At 46.3% G+C, this 15,970-nt stretch overlaps 1 protein-coding gene across 1 annotated transcript in view; it reads left to right on the forward strand.

The window, feature by feature from the left end:
• SNX29 (sorting nexin 29) overlaps positions 1-15,970 on the forward strand; it is a 681,105-nt gene that overhangs the window by 568,210 nt on the left and 96,925 nt on the right. The window contains exon 21 of the mRNA XM_007939635.2: positions 13,939-14,079. Coding sequence (XP_007937826.2) covers positions 13,939-14,079 — 141 coding nt within the window. The remainder of the gene's footprint in view (positions 1-13,938; positions 14,080-15,970) is intronic.

Here is a 15,970-nt window from a genome sequence, read left to right on the forward strand (position 1 = left end):
TTTGTTCCTTCTGGCAGTCCGTGGTATATTCGGTGTGTTTCATCAGCACCTTATCTCAAAGGCCTCAGTTCTTCTGTGGGCTTCCTTATTCATTGTCCAGCTTTCCCAGGCATATGGGTCAGCGACCTTAGTCTTCAAGGTGACATCTTTGCTCTTTAGCACATTCGGGAGACCGTGTGCAGCGGATTGGCCCAGTGCAGTAGTCACCTGATTTCTTGACTGCTGCTTCCATGAGTGTTGATTGTGGTGGATCCAAGTAAAATGAAATCCTTGACAACTTCAGTCTTTTCCCTGTTTATGATGATGTTGCTTATTCATCCAGTTGTAAGGATTTTCATTTTCTTTATGATGAGATGTAATCCATACTGAAGACTGGAGTCCTAGATCTTCATCAGGAAGTGCTCCCAGTCCTCTTCCCTTTCAGCAAGCAAGGGTGTGTTGTCTGCCTGCCACAGGTTGGCAGGAGTCTTCCTCTAATCCTGATGCTGCGTTCTTCTTCTTATATTCCACATTTTGGATTGCTTGCTCAGCATATAGATTGAGTATGTATGGTGAAAGGATACAGCCCTGACAATCCAAGTGGGGCGAAGCCTGCCAGCAGGTGCTCAGCCCAGTTCTAGCAGCTGTCTGAGCACAGCGTCCGTCCACGCTGACTCATCTGTTCACTCATTCATTCATTCTCTTGATGTCAATGTGTGTATTGAGTGCCTCCTTTGTCCTGGTGTAGGGGATACAGCAGAGGACAGGGTCACCCAGGCCTCTGCCCTCATGGAGCTTCTGTTCTGGTGGAGACAAGCAGACAATAAACAGGCAAAGAAGTTGGCACCTGGCGTGTCAGACAATGTGGTGGGTGCTGGGGAACAGCAGTGACAGGTGAGCAGGGGCCTGAGGGCTTAAGGGAGCAAGCATCCCAGACGTCCATGCGGAACATTCTGACGGGGAAGAACAGAGGAGCAGAGGCAGCCCCTGCGGCTCTTCCCTTTTGTTCCCATGGCATCTGCAATGTAGGAGACCTGTGCCCAGCTCCCAGCACCCTGTCATGCCTCTGTCCTTCCTCTGCCTTGGCATCCTCAGCCTGCTTTCCAGAACTTCCTCCCTTGTCCCCTACTCCCCTGTCATAGGGCCATTCCAGAACTTCCTCCCTTGTCCCATGCCCCACCACCACCACCACAAGGTAGCCCTTGAACATGCCCTATCCTTTGCTGCACGGCTCTTTTCCTTCCTGTGAGTGGTCCACTATGACCCATTCATTTTGTCCCAAATCAAACATAACTGCAGGGCTAACCAACCTCCCCCCCAGCACAACTGAGGGAACTTGTTTCTTTCTGTAGCTTTCATCACAATGTGAAATGGGGGTCCATTGGTGTGATTTTTGCATAGTATTTGCTGTCTTCCCCAGCAAACTGTGAGCTCCAGGAGGGCAGGATTCCTGCCTGGTTGTGTTTTCCACGGTATCCCCAGAGCCCAGCCCCAAGCTTGGTACCCAAGAGGCACTGTGCTCAGGCAGGAACGGGAGCAGCTAGTTCTGCTTGGGCCACATGGGGTGAGGGAAAGAAAAGACTGACCTGAGCAGGGTCTCCAAGGAAGAGGAGATAAATGACCCCAGCGTCCCCTCTCACCACCTCTGAAAACCACAAAAAAGGGATGTGGTGGGAAGGTCACTCTGTGGCTAAGGCTGGGAAGCTTTCAGAAGCGTTGAGATCAGGGTTTCATGTCCAGAAATGACACAGGGTTTGGGCTGCAGCGTGATGACTGCCCTGGGTGTGCCATGACCCACTTTCTGAGCACAGAGCAGACTCAGCCACCCATGACCCAGAATTGTTGGTCCAAGTAGACCAGAAAAAAAGCAAACCAAACTCACTGTCATCAAGTGGATTCCAACTCATAGAGCCCCAATGGGTTTCTGAGGCTGTAAATCTTTATGGAAGTAGATTGCCCCATCTTCCTTCCACTGAGTGGCTGGTGGGTTTGAACCACTGACCTTGTGTTTAGCAGCCAGGTGTCTTATCCAGTACACCACCAGAGATGCACTCCCGTTGAGTCAGATCCGACTCATAGCAACTCTTCCTTGGGTTTCTGAGGCAGTGTCACTACAGAAGTAGATTGCCCAACCTTCCTTCCAAGGAGTGGCTGGTGGATTTGAACCGCCAGCCTTCTGGTTAGCAGTCAGATGCCTTAGGCACTACGCCACCAGAGAGCAGGGCCTAAACTCTTCCATGTCTAGCCTACTCATTGTCTGTCCTCCTCCTTTAAAGGTCTGTGGGCTGGTGCTGGGAATCCTCCATAAATAATGCATTCGTGCCCTCCCTCGTCAGGCTCATTTACATAACCCAGCCAACTGAAAACGCGTTTTTCTTCGGCTAAGTTATCCATCTTATTCTCGGCATTTGGCTACGATAATATCACTCCATCAGCACGGCCGTACAGTAATTCAGGCATTTTGTTCTGGTGATGAGGACACTTAGAGTTAATAACACATGAAGCCATTTCATTAAAAGGAAAGTTTTGTTAGGATACATTAATGCAGGCCGCGAACCAAAACACAAATCATTTCACTCCTTGGCTATTAAGGAAGCAAAATGAATTAAGAACCTCAAGCCATTTTTAAAAGAATTTTTGTTAACCTGAATGCCGTCTAACTGGCTGTGAGGTTAACAGTCCTGATAAAGGGCATCAGACTTTTGCAGAGTTTACTGCTGTGCTTTGTCTCCAAGATGGAGAAGACAGAGCATGGGCTTCTGAGGCAGGGGAAACCTCACGTCCAATCCTGGCTTGGCTCATCTCTGCCAGTTGCTGTCAAGGCGACCCCAACTCACGAAGACCCCATGGGTGTCAAGAGTAGAACGGCACCAACGGGGTTTCCAGTGGCTGATTTTTTGGAAGTAGATGGCCAGGCCTTTCTTCCCAGGCCCGGCCGAGTGCACTTGAACTGCTACCGTCTCAGTTAAGCAGCTGAGCAGGTGCCCATCCGCAACATCCAAGGACTTGCTACCAGTCACTTCCTGGATCAAACTGGACACGTTTCTGAGTTGCATCCAGTCTCCAGGGTTTATGAGGAGGCAGGACTTTAGTGAAAACCGTACATAAAAATGTCTCGTATACGGCCTTGCACACGATAGGTGCTACTGAACGGTACGCCCTCTTAGAAGTCCAGGAAAGTGCCAGTTAATACTGGATTTCACTGTCAGATACTACAGTGTGCATGGAGAGATGCTCAGTTCAAGTGCAGGGGTTGGGTGCTTAACAAGTCGCACAGAGGCGGGAACGGAGGGGCTGCATCTCATCGATGCTGAGGGAGGGGGGTGGCCTGGTGATGTGTTTCCAAACAGCAGCGAGTGAAGGACCACCTCTCTCTGGACTCGTCTGTGCTCACGTCACAGGCATCTCTCTAGGGTCTGATCTTTGCAGAGGTTTACAGCATCCGCAGCTGTCTTCTCTGAGGTCCTCCTAAAATCCTGCTCTTGTCTGGGAACCTTGGTGCTTGTGTGACAGCCGTACAGATGCCAGGGCCAGCCTGCAGCCCGGCCTGTGCCCAGTGCCTACAGAGTCACTGCCTACAGTGCTGCACCCCGGCTTTGTTTTAGCCCTTGAAAGCCACCCCAGAAGGTCATTTCCTGAGCTCTGCGATTTCTGTGGGTGGTTGTGTGGAAGCAGAGGGGATGCTGAACTGCCCATCCCACAGACTATGTGTTATGTTTGTGTTTCCCTGCCTGCCTAGCATTTGACAATTAATTAGGCATGGTAATTACCTGCTTTAATTTCATGATTGCACATCCTATAATTAGCCCTAATTCTGTAATAGGGAACTTCACGTACACAAAGACAGAATGCCGGAGAAGGTGATGGGGCTGCAGTATGAACAGCTACCGTTACTTTCAGCCTGCCAGGCACAGGGCAGGGCGCAGCGTCTCACCACCACAGGAGGTTCCTGTTCGCCCCATTTTACAGATTAAAAAGCTGAGTCATGAGTTGGAGTATTGTCTCGAGGACCACAGCTAGAGAGGAGGAAGAGCTGGGATTTGAACCCAGACGTCTCTCCCTGCACAGCCCACGCATGCCCTTTCACTCTGCCTCAAGAGGGCCTAAGAGCCAACATGCCTTTAGCTAAATAAAACTGTGCCTAGGCTTGGCTCAGCCTTAAACCGTCTGGGGTTTAACATCACCCAACTTAAAACAGACTCTTCAATCAGTCAGTTTCTTCTGCATACTCCCAAGGTCCTGAAAATGGTCTCCTGTGTTTTCTTCTAAAAGCATTGCAGTTTTCCCTTTCACATTTTGGTCTCTGATCCCCAAATAAATGAATGCAGAAGCCATGCACATGAATGGCCATAACTTCCTTACCCATAGCAGTCCAAATGGGATGCGACCCAAATGCTTATTCCCAGCACAATGGATAAACAAGCTGTGGATCCTTCATAGAATGGAGTGCTTTGCAGCAATGAAAAAGACAAATGAGTGCTATCCACAGCAGCACCAGGCATCTTACCAACAGAGTCCAGACATGAAGGCACACATGCTGTATGATTCCATGTATATGATGCTCCAGAAACAGGTGCAGTAATGTGGGGATGGGGCTCAGCATAATGGTTCTCTCTGTGGGGAGGGCAAGTATTGACTGGAAAGGGGCAGCAGGGAGCCTTCCAGCTGATAGGAATGTTCCAGCAGCTGTTCTTTTTTTTTTTTTTTAATTAATTTTGCTGTTGTGACAATATATACAGCCACACATGCACCAATTTAACAGTTCCCACAAGTGCAGTTCACTGACTGATGTCATCCTTCAAGCTGTGCAATATTCTCACCCTCCTTCTCTGAGTTGTTCTTCCCCATTAACATCAACTCACTGCCCCCTAAGGTTCTTATCTAACCTTTCGAGTTGCTGTTGGCACTTTGATCCCATGTACATAGATCTTAAAAGAGCATTCTGCTCACAGTGGACCTCTTCACTGAACTACCGTTGGGTTTTAAGAAGACTTCAGAGGATAATTTGGCTTTAAGGTCTAAAGATGACTTCAGGGTGGTGGTGCTAGTGAAGTTTGTGTGTCAACTTGGCTGGGCCTGGTTGAGTGGCTGGGCAGCTAGATGTAGTATTCCCCAGGATGAGACTGGCAATCAACTCCATGGTCGACTCTACTGTGAGTAGCTGGGTAGCTGCCCTAGGGATGTGTTCTGCTTCCTGTATATAGGAGAAGCCTTGGGGAATAGTCTCTAGATTATGGCACACTTGGACCCTGCATGTAGTTGTGTTGTTCATTGTTCAGCAGCCTGCCATGTTCTGCCAACCTTGGGACTTAAAATGGACTTTAATTGCCTGCTGTGTGGTTGGGTAATATCGGGACTGTACCTTTTCACTAATCGACCTTGGGTTTGTCAGCCTCGGTAGCTAGCAGCTGCCTGAGTGGAGAGATGCCTCTAGCCTCAGTGGGCTGGAAGCTGGAGGCAGAGCTGAAGCCCAAGGTCGAGGGGCTTTCACATAGCCACTAGAGCCTGGCACTTTGAACTCGGACTTAAAGTCTCCTGAACTGTAAGAGAATAAGCTCCTGTTTGTTCCGGCCATCCCATCTGTGGTGTATTCCTGTCAGAGCGGCACTAGGGAACCAGAAGAGCGGTGGTTTTGGGGGTTCGGCTCCCTTTCACCACCAGCTGTTCTGAATCTTCAGAATGAAGGTGGTGCTCTGAGGGCCTCTCTGTACAGGTGCTGGTTCTGGATTCTGTTCATTAACGGACAGCTTATGCCTTTCTCCTTAGCCCCCACCCCACCCCAGTGTGTTAAAGGTTTTATTGGAGTGATTTGTCCCAGTGAAGAGAGATCTCAAGATTTGAACTGCTTAAGCAGAGAAGAGAGGGTGTGCTTTGGGTCCTGATGACAGATGTAATGTCCTGTTTTTTCTTTCTTTTGCTGAGTCAAGGAAATTAGACTTGAAATGGCTTTTTATTGCTTGTTTTTAAAGGGAATTTGGTTCTGCCCGAAGAGGTCAAACTTTTCATCCCTCTAAGGAATGATTATCTTTATGGTGCCAGCCTGTCAAACTTAATTTGGAGGGGGTGCCCATTTAAGTAAAAAACCAACAAAACAAACAGGCAAAACCTTTTAAAAAACACTAACAATTCTGGACCTAAGGCTTTCAGTTCTTCTGTGAAGTAAGTCCATGATTTGGTTAAATATAATTCAAGGACAGCTGCATATGCAGCAAACATTTCCCAGTTTGGGCTGTAGAGAGCATAGTTGTTGAGGATGGATGGCTGGGTGACTCTGGAGACTTCAACGACATTTGATTTCCAAAGTTGTTGTTGTTAGGTGCCATCGAGTTGTCTCCGACTCATAATGACCCTATGCACACAGAACTAAACACTGCCCAGTCCCGCGCCAGCTCCACAGTCCTTGCTATTCTTGAGCCCATTGCCACAGCCACTGTGTCAGTCCATCTTGTTGAGGGCCTTCCCATCTTTCGTCAGCCCTCTACCGTACCAAGCATGACATCTTTCTCCAGGGAATGGTCCCTTCTGACACAACGTGACCAAAGTAGGTGAGATGACGTCTGGCCATTCTCGCTTCCAAGGAGCATTCTGGCTGCACTTCATCCAGGACAGATTTGTTAGATCTTTTAGCAGTCCATGGTACATACTGCCAGCATTTTTTGCCAGCACCACAACTCAAAACCATCAGCTCTTCTTTGGTCTTCCTTATTCATTGTCCAGCTCTCACATGCATATGAGGTGATTAAAAATACCATGGCTTGGGTCAGGCACTCCTTAGTCCTCAAGGAGACACCGTTGCTCCTCAGCACTTGAAAGAGGTCTTTTGCAGCTGATTTGCCCAGTGCTATAAGTCATCTGATGTCCTGACTTCTGCTTCCATTGGTGTCAGTTGTAGAACCAAGCAATGTGAAATCTCTGACAACTTCAATCTTGTCTCCATTTATCGTGATGCTGCTTATAGGTCCACTTGTGAGGATTTTGTTGTATTTATATTGAGATGTAATCTATACTGCAGACTGTATTCTAAAGTCTTCATCAGTAAGTGCCTCAAGTTATCCTCACTTTCAGCAAGCAAAGTTGTGTCGTATGTGTATCTCAGGTTGTTAATGATTTTTCCTCCAATCCTGATGCCACATTCTTCTTCATATAGTCCACCTTCTTGGATTATCTGATCAGCATACAGATTGAACAAGAATGGTTAAAGGATACAACCCAGACACTTTCCCCTTGATTTTAAACAGTGCAGTGTCCCCTTGTTCTGTTTGAGTGACAGCCTCCTGGTCTATGTACAGGTTCCTCATTAGTACAATCACGTGTCCTGGAATTCCCATTATTCTCAATGTTACCTATAATTTGTTATGATCCACACAATCAAATGCTTTTTCATAGTCAATAAAACATAAGTAAACACCTTTCTGGTACTCTTTGCTTTGAGCCAAGATCCATCTGACATCAACAATGATATCCCCCTGTTCCATGTCCTCTCCTGAAACCAGCTTGTGTTTCTGGAAGTTCTCTGTCAATATACTGCTGCAACCATTGTTGAATTATCTTCAGCAAGATTTTACTTGCATTAGATATTAATGATATTGTTTGATAATTTCCACATTGTGTAGAATCACCTTTCTTTGGAATAGGGATCTCTTCCAGTCAGTTGGCCAGGTAGCTGTCTTCCAAATCTCTTGGCACAACTGAGTGAATGCCTCCAGAAGGGCATCTGCTTGTTGAAACATTTCAATGGGTAACCTGTCAGTTCCTGGAGCCTTGTTTGTCACCAATTCCTTCAGTGCAGCTTCAACTTCTTCCTTCAACTTCATTGGTTCTTGATCATATGCCACCTCCTGAAATGGATAAAGATCGACCAGGTCTTTTTGGTACAGTGACTCTGAGTATTCCTTCCATGTTCTTTTGATGCTTCCTGCATCATTCAATATTTTGCCCATAGAATCTTTCAATATTGTAAATTGAGGCTTAAATATTTTCCTCAGTTCTTTCAGCTTGAGAAATGCCAAGCATGTTCTTCTGGAGTTTTCTAACTCCAGGTCTTTGCACATTTCATTATAGTAATTAGCTTTGTCTGCTCAAGCTGCTCTTTGAAATCTTTTGTTCAGCTCTTTTATCTTGTCATTTTTTCCATTTGCTTTAGCTACTCTCCACTCAAGGGCAAGTTTCAGAGTCTTTTCTGACATCCATTTTGGTCTTTTCTTTCTTTCTTGCCTTTTTAATGACCTCTTGCTTTCCTCATGGATGATGTTCTTGATGTCATCCCATAATTCTGGTTTTCAGTCCCTCGTGTTCAATGCATCAAATATATTCTTTAGATGGTCTCTAAATTCAGGAGGGATATATTCCAGGTCATATTTTGGCTCTCGTGGACCCATTTTAATTGTCTTCAACTTCAAGTTGAACTTGCATATGAGCAGCTGATGGTCTGGGTTCCACAATCAGCTCCTGGCCTTGTTTTGGCTAAAGATACGGAGCTTTTCTATCACCTCTTGGCACAGTTGTAGTTGATCTGATTCCTGTGTACTCCATCTGGCGAAGTCCATGTGTATAGCTGCCATTTGTGTTGTAGAAAGAAAGGTATTTGCAAGGCATAAGTCATTGGTCTTGCAAAATTCTACCATGCGATTTCCAGCATTATCTCTGTCACCAAGGCCGAATTTTCCAACTACTGGTGATTCTTCTTTGTTTCCAACTTTTGCATTCCAGTCACCAGTGATAATTAACACATCTTGATTGCACGTTCGGTCAATTTCAGACTGCAGAAGTTGATAAAAATCTCCACTTTCTTCATCTTTGGCTTTGGTAGTTGGGGCATAAATTTGGATAATAGTAGTATTAACTGGTTTTCCTTGTAGGCATATGGATATGTATGGATATTATCCTATCACTGACAGCATTGTACTTCAGGACAGATCTTGAAACATCCTTTGTGATGATGAATCCCATACCATTCCTCTTCAAATTCTCATTCCCAGCATAGTAGATCGTATGGTTATCTGATTCAAAATGGCCAAAGCTAGTCCATTTCAGCTCACTAATGCCTAGGATATCAATATTTATGTGTTCCATTTCATTTTTGACAATTTCCAACTTTCCTAGATTCATACTTCATGCATTCCATGTTCCAATTATTAATGATTTTTGTAACTGTTTCTCCTCAGTTTGAGTTGTGCCACATCAGGAAATGGAGGTCTCAAAAACTTTATTTTATCCATATTAGTAAGGTTGATTTTACTCTGATGATATAGCTCTTTCCCAGTCATATTTTGAGAGCCTTCCGACCTAAGTGGCGCATCCTCCTGCACTGCTTTGGACAGTGTTTCCAGGCTATTCATAAAGGTGCATAGTAATGTATCAGACAGGCTTTCTCTGCTATTCGTAAGGTTTTCCCTGGCCAATTCTTTGAGAAATGGATGGCCTCTTCCTTCTTCCTAATCTATCTTAGTCTGTAAGCTGCAGTGAAACCTGTGCACCATGTGCTGGCATTTGAAACACTGGTGGTCCAGCCTCAAGCCTCAGAGCAACACGCAGGCCACCACCATATGACAAACTGACAGACAAGTTTGTCTCCCTTAGCTGTTGGAAACCTCTCTGCTTCCTGCCTCTTGGGGGTGGGGTCTGTATCCCTTCCCTTACCTGAGATCCCTGCCGCTCTGTCTGTGGTCCCCTGGTTTCTCTTTCCCTTGCTTCCTGCCTCTTGGGGGTGGGACCTGTGTCTCCCAAGAGAAGGGCATAAGTGAAGAGGGATGATTGGAATGGCTGGTACCACAGAGATGATCCTGAGGACATGGGGTGTGCCCAATAAGGGAACACTTGGTCCTCAGAGGGAACGGAGCTGGAGACCCTTATCTGGTAGCTGGTCCGGGCTCTCCTGGGACCCTCAGGCACCTTGGCTACTGCAGTGATAGAGCAGAACCTCAGAAGTCAGATGGACCTTAGTTCAAGTCCTTTATCCAAGGAGCAGTCAGATGAGTAGAAGGGAAACCAGGAGGGGCTTTCAGTGTCATTGTTGTTTCTCTCACCCCTGGGTTCTGCTGGATGCCAAGGCCTTGTCCTCGGGGAGCTTCCATCTAACAGAACTGAAATCCATGGATTTGAGCACACACACGTATCTAAACTCTTCCTGTTGCTGAAAATGATTTCTGTTGGGACTAATAAAGTGTGTTATTTACCCATCAGCACCAAGAGCCATGAGGCCTTCTTTTGAGTCAAGGACTCATGCTTTCACATAGTTAAATAATTGCCTCTTAAGTCTGTTTTATGAAAAACATACACCTTAAAATGTGGAGAATTTATCACTGCCATTAGGGATGCCTATTTTTATAGGTATATTAGAGAGACTTTTAAGACTTGTATTGACATTCACTGATTGCAAATTACAGAAGCCATTTATCATTGCAGACTTTACTCCTGAGGCTGTTCTTAACTCATACAATTCTTCTAAGCATATTGATTTCTGTCCCACTTCTTGTTTTCCCTTACTGTGTCATTGTTGTGTGTCCCTGGAAAGTGCAGGGCCCATTAAAAGCTAATGAAATAGCCCTCACAGTTTTCACCCCCAGAATGCTCTCCTGAGAGTCACAGCTTGATTGAAATAAAGAAGTTTTATGTCCACGTGTGCTTGGCCCATCTGGATGTAACATCCATGCAGTCGTCCTGATAATTTGGAGGTCAGGGGCTCAGCATTGGCACTCTCCCTTCTTCCCCTAACAGAATCTGCTTGATCCCAGGTGTAATCACATTGTTAAGTAAGTGGCTTTTCTCCATGCCACCATCTGGAGCTATTGTCAGTGCCATTCCACGCAGGGGCACATGAGTGGCCAGAAAGTTTGATCAGCATGTCTGTCTGACACTTAAGCCTGTGTTCTGCCTCAGTGCTTTCCACTGATCAGAATCACCAAGGAAGCTTTGGAACAATATGGATTCCTGGGCCCCGTACAGTCATGGTCAGTGTGGCCCACCAAGGGGCTTGAGGTATTTAGAAAGTGCTAACCCTGTCCACACTGGCTTTCAGACATATCATTGGAAAAATAACAGTAACAAGGAGCCTTGAATAGCTAGATCAGAGGTCAGCAACTTTTTTTGTAGAGGACCAGATGGTAAATACTTAAGGCTTCGCAGGCCATATGGTGTCTGTTGCAGTGACTCAACTCTGCTGTTGCAGTATGAAAGCAGTGTGGCGTGACAGGTTAACAGGGGATGTAGCAACATTTGGCCTGTGGGCTATAGTTCGCTTACCTTGTCTGCTAATCTAGATGATTAGGATTATGCATGATGATTGGGTGAGCAATTGATCTTGCTACTCTCCGGGGGATGTTGGGACTTGTGGAAGAATACACTACAAGCAGATACATACCATTAATGGTGTATTGGTTAAGAATTGCATTCAGCTGCTGGTACCAAAACTCCACAAATATTAGCTCAAACAACTTAGAGATGAATTTTTCTCTTTTCTTAAAAAAGTCTGGAGTAGATAGTCCAGTAATTGGCATGGGGCGTACAAAATGCCATTGAACCCAGAGTCCTTCTGTCTTCCTACTTTCATTCTTAGGATCACCTCATGATCACAGAATGGCTGCTGAAGCTCCAGTCATCACACCTGTGTTTGAGAAAGAAAAGGAAGAAGGGCAAAAAGGTCCCTGCTGGCTGTGTCAGATCTCTCTAAAGAGCTGTCTTAGAAGTTACAAACAATGATTTTTGCTTTTATCTCACTGGCCTCTCTCACCTGCAAGGGAGACAGAAGAATGTATAATTGTTTGTTTGTTTGCTTGTTTTTGTGGCTGAGAACATTGTCTGTCATCCTTAGCAATATTGGGGAGAACAGATCCTGGGTGGGCACCTAGCACTTGCCATCACTGAGGAGAACTCCAGGAATGCCCTAAATGTGCTGCAGTGACATCCCCCAAGCTCTGTGGGGCTTATTTGCTATGGATTCATCATGTCCCACTCAGACTAGAGGCCACCAGAGCCTGAAGTCCCAGTTCTCTGTAACTAACCAGATGCCTTTGTTCTAGAAGATACCATGTACCTTTTGATGAGGTCTAAGATGACATGAGCTTTGTCAGCAGCCCTCCCACATTACTCATTTAGCTTGAATTTACTGAAACTGCTAAGTCTTGGTCCTACAGGCCACTGCTCTGCCATAAACTCCCCATCATTTCTTATTACCGTAGGACCTGTCATTGATCTTGTTGAATTTCATCCTGCTGGCTTAGACTCATTTGTTCTCTGTCATCCGGTATTTACTGTCCCTCTCCACTTGGGGGCTTCTATAAGCTAGACAAGGGAGCTCTGGTGGTGTAGTGCCTAAGGCATTTGACAGCTAACCAGAAGGCTGGAGGTTCAAACCCACCAACCACTCCTTGGAAGGAAGATTGATAGACCTCCTGTTTCTCATCTAACTTCACTGGAAACGTCCATCCATTAACCAAAATTCTTCAGTAAAAGCCTTCCTTTCTGCATCTTGTTCATAGGGGTACTATGAGAGACCCCAACAATCACCTTATTACCAAAGGTCAAATATACAATGTCAGTGTTTGGGATGCTGGGTGGTTTTCACAGGTGAGCCTATCTCACCAGCAGCCTGTTACTGGTATAATACACATGTAACAAAAATATAAAAACTGCATCCCTGATATCAGGAAAAGGAACATGCAGCACCTAGTTCCTGACCTTGCCTGTCGCTCCTTCTTTCACGTGTCCCTTTGTCTGGTAGGTAGCCACAGGCCTTTCTCCATGCCAGGCACTGGGCGCCCAGCAGGCTTAAGCTTCCTGCTCTCCTGGAGTTAATTGTCACCGGTGAGGCGTTGCCAGCATCCAGTCCCTTTGCAATAAGTAGTTTGTTTTTTTCCCCCATTAATTTTTTTAAAAAATAATATGTATTATGTTTTCAGTGAAGTTTTACACAGCAGTTTAGGTTCCCAGGCAGCGTTTTCTACACAAGGAATTCAGTGACATTGGTTATGTTCTTCACCCTGTGCGAACATTCTCGTTTCTTTTCTGGTTGGTCTGTTTCCATTCATCTAGTTCCCCTGCCTCCTTGCAGTCTCATCTTTGTTTTAAAGTCATTGTTGACCGTTTAGTCTCACGCAGGTGATTTTTTAAAGGAGCACAGTACTTACAGGTGTGTTATGAGTGTGTGTGTGTGTGTGTGAGAGAGAGAGAGGCAGGGAAGAGAGAGAGATTTGGGTGAAAGTTTACAGAGCAAGTTGTGTTTCCATTCAGCAGTTCATCCACATTTTGTTCTGTGGCCCTGATTACAGTCGCCGTAATGTTAACAGTGCTCTTTGCTCTTTTTCCCTGGGTTTATCATTTCCATTCATCCTTCCTGCCTTCTGAGCTCTATCCCTGGACACATACTGCCCTTTTGATCTCTTATGGTTGATTGTTCTAAGGAGTGTATACCTCTCTGGTGTGCTGTTCACCTTACAGACTTTGCGTTTGGCTGAAAATGGAACAGTAGGCGTGAGCTCCGTTCCAGGTCTGAAGGGTGACCAAGGGCCATAGTGTCGGGGGACCCGGCAGTCTCTATCTAACCAGGAATCCTGGTCTTTTTTATGATTTTGAGTTTTCCACATTTTTCTCCCACTGTAACCAGGACCTCCTATTGTGATGCCTTTCAGAGCAGTTGGCAGTGATAGTCAGGCACCATCTAGTTCCTCTGGTCTCAGGGTTATGGAGGCTGGCATTCACGTGGCCCATTAGTCACTCTGAGCCCCAGGCCCAGCAACTCTTTCCCTGAAGGTGTTTGGTTATGGCTAAGCAGTTTTCATAACTTTGCCCCCTGTGCACTTTACTGTATTCATGGATATAATTACAGCACATATGAATACGTGGGTAACAACAGCCTCTGTCGAACCTCTGTGTGTTCACGGGTGTGGGCCCACTCTCCTCCCCACTCCTGTGTGTACTGAGTGTTTCGGAGAAGCTCACGTTCTGTCCTTGCTGTCTCGGCAGGTCTACATCCGGATAAAGGATGACGAGTGGAACGTCTACCGGCGCTACACGGAGTTCAGGAGTTTGCATCACAAGCTCCAGAGCAAGTACCCCCAAGTGAGGGCCTACAGCTTCCCACCCAAGAAGGCCATTGGAAACAAGGTACCACACCCCGGGGGGGCCAGGTGCCCTGCTGGTTTGTGCCAACATTTGGGGCCCATGGTTTCTTCCTTCGTTTCAGTTTATTATCAAAAACCAAATGCAAAAAGGCAGAAGGTAGTCTTAAGAAACAGTAGGAAAAAGAAGACTATCACTCCTAATTCCACAAGCTAAAGATGACTGCATTACGTTTGGTTTGTCTTTTCTCTAGGGCAGGGTTTGGCAAACTTTTCCTTAAGGACCAGAAAGTGAATGTCCTCGGTCTTGTGGGACATACTGTTTCTGCCAAAACCATTTCTCTGTTGGGGGTAACCAACGAGTGGGGCTGTGTCCTGGTGAGACATCCCTTAGCAGAACAGGTGGCCGCTGGCCTTGGCCTGTGGCCGTGGTTCGGAAAACACAGTTCCGGACCTAGTGTTCTGGATGTTTCCTCCTCGTCTTCCTCCACATGCTGTCTTCATACCTGCTCAGTGTCAGGACCGTGGAATTAATTCCCACGACGGAGCTTTCTCAGAAGACTTTCTTCCTCTGATTACAGGATTCCTCCCCTCATGAAAGTTCATCGTTAGTCATGGAATAGTTCATTTCTGTCCTTCCTTAGGCATCAAGTGCTGCAGGAACAGAAACACCATGAGTGGATCAGCTTTAGCAAACCACAGTTTAAGAGGCTAGACGTCCACATTGAGGGTGTGGTTCTAGGGGAAAGCTTTCTCTCTCTGGAAAGGGAAAATGGGATTGCTGAGGCATTAAACACCCCACCCCACCCCGCTCTTCCATTGTTAGCTGTGTGACATTGGGGACTTCCTGGGCTGCTCTGTGCTGACAGTCACCATGGCTCCTCCTGGAGTGGAGGTGAGGCTCATGTGATCAGTACACATAAAGCATGAGGAACAGTGCTAAGCATGTAGTAAATACTCAGTAAAAATGAACTGTCATGGTAATTCTATGCCTCTGTGGGCACAGAGCTGAGAACACAGCTTAACACGTGATGAGAGTTCACTAAACAGTTCCCAATATAATTTGATGTCACCATCACCAACATCAGAGTCATTAGACCTGAGGGTACCCAGCTCTTTGCAAAGCAGTTTACAGTCACATGGACTTCTGGGAATGTGGAGTAAAAACTCCAGGATCTCAGGACATACGTTGTTGTTGGGTGGCATGAGATCAGTTCTGACTCACAGCAGCCCCTGTCCACCAAGCGACGCACTGGCTGCTCCTGCGCCATCCTCACAGTCCTCGCCGTGTTTGGGCCTGTTGTAGCAGCCACCATGTCAGTCCATCTCGTTGAGGATCTTCCCTTTCTCTCTGACCCTCTGCTTTACCAAGCATGGTGTCCTTTTCCAGGGACTTGTTCTTCCTGATAATATGACCAAAGAGCGAGGGACAAAATCTAGCCACCCTCACTCCTAAGAGCATTCTGGCGACACTTATTCTAAGACAGATTTGTTTATTCTTTTTGGCAGTCCATGGTATATTCAACGGGGAGCTCTGGTGGTGTAGTGCCTAAGGCACTTGACTGCTAACCAGAAGGCTGGTGGTTCAAATCCACCAACCACTCCTCAGAAGGAAGACTGGGCAATCTGCTTCTGTAGATATACTGCCGCAGAAAACCCAAGGAAGGATCACGATGAGTCAGGTTGACTCGACAGTAGTGAGTTTTGGTATATTTAGTGTTCTTCATGAGCAACACGGGTCAAATGCATCAATTCTTCTATGGTCTTCCTTACTTACTGTCCCGCTCTCACATGCATGTAGGGCTATTGAAAAGACAGTGGCTTGGGTCAGGTGCACCTTAGTCTTCAAAGTCCCATCCTTGCTCTTTAACGCTTCGCACCTTAGTCTTCAAAGTCCCATCCTTGCTCTTTAACGCTTCAAAGAGGTCATTTGCCTC

The sequence above is a fragment of the Orycteropus afer genome, unplaced genomic scaffold (genome assembly GCF_000298275.1).
Source record: "Orycteropus afer afer isolate SDZICR_OR568_19922 unplaced genomic scaffold, OryAfe1.0 scaffold00061, whole genome shotgun sequence".
In the NCBI taxonomy this organism is placed as follows: Eukaryota; Metazoa; Chordata; class Mammalia; order Tubulidentata; family Orycteropodidae; genus Orycteropus; species Orycteropus afer.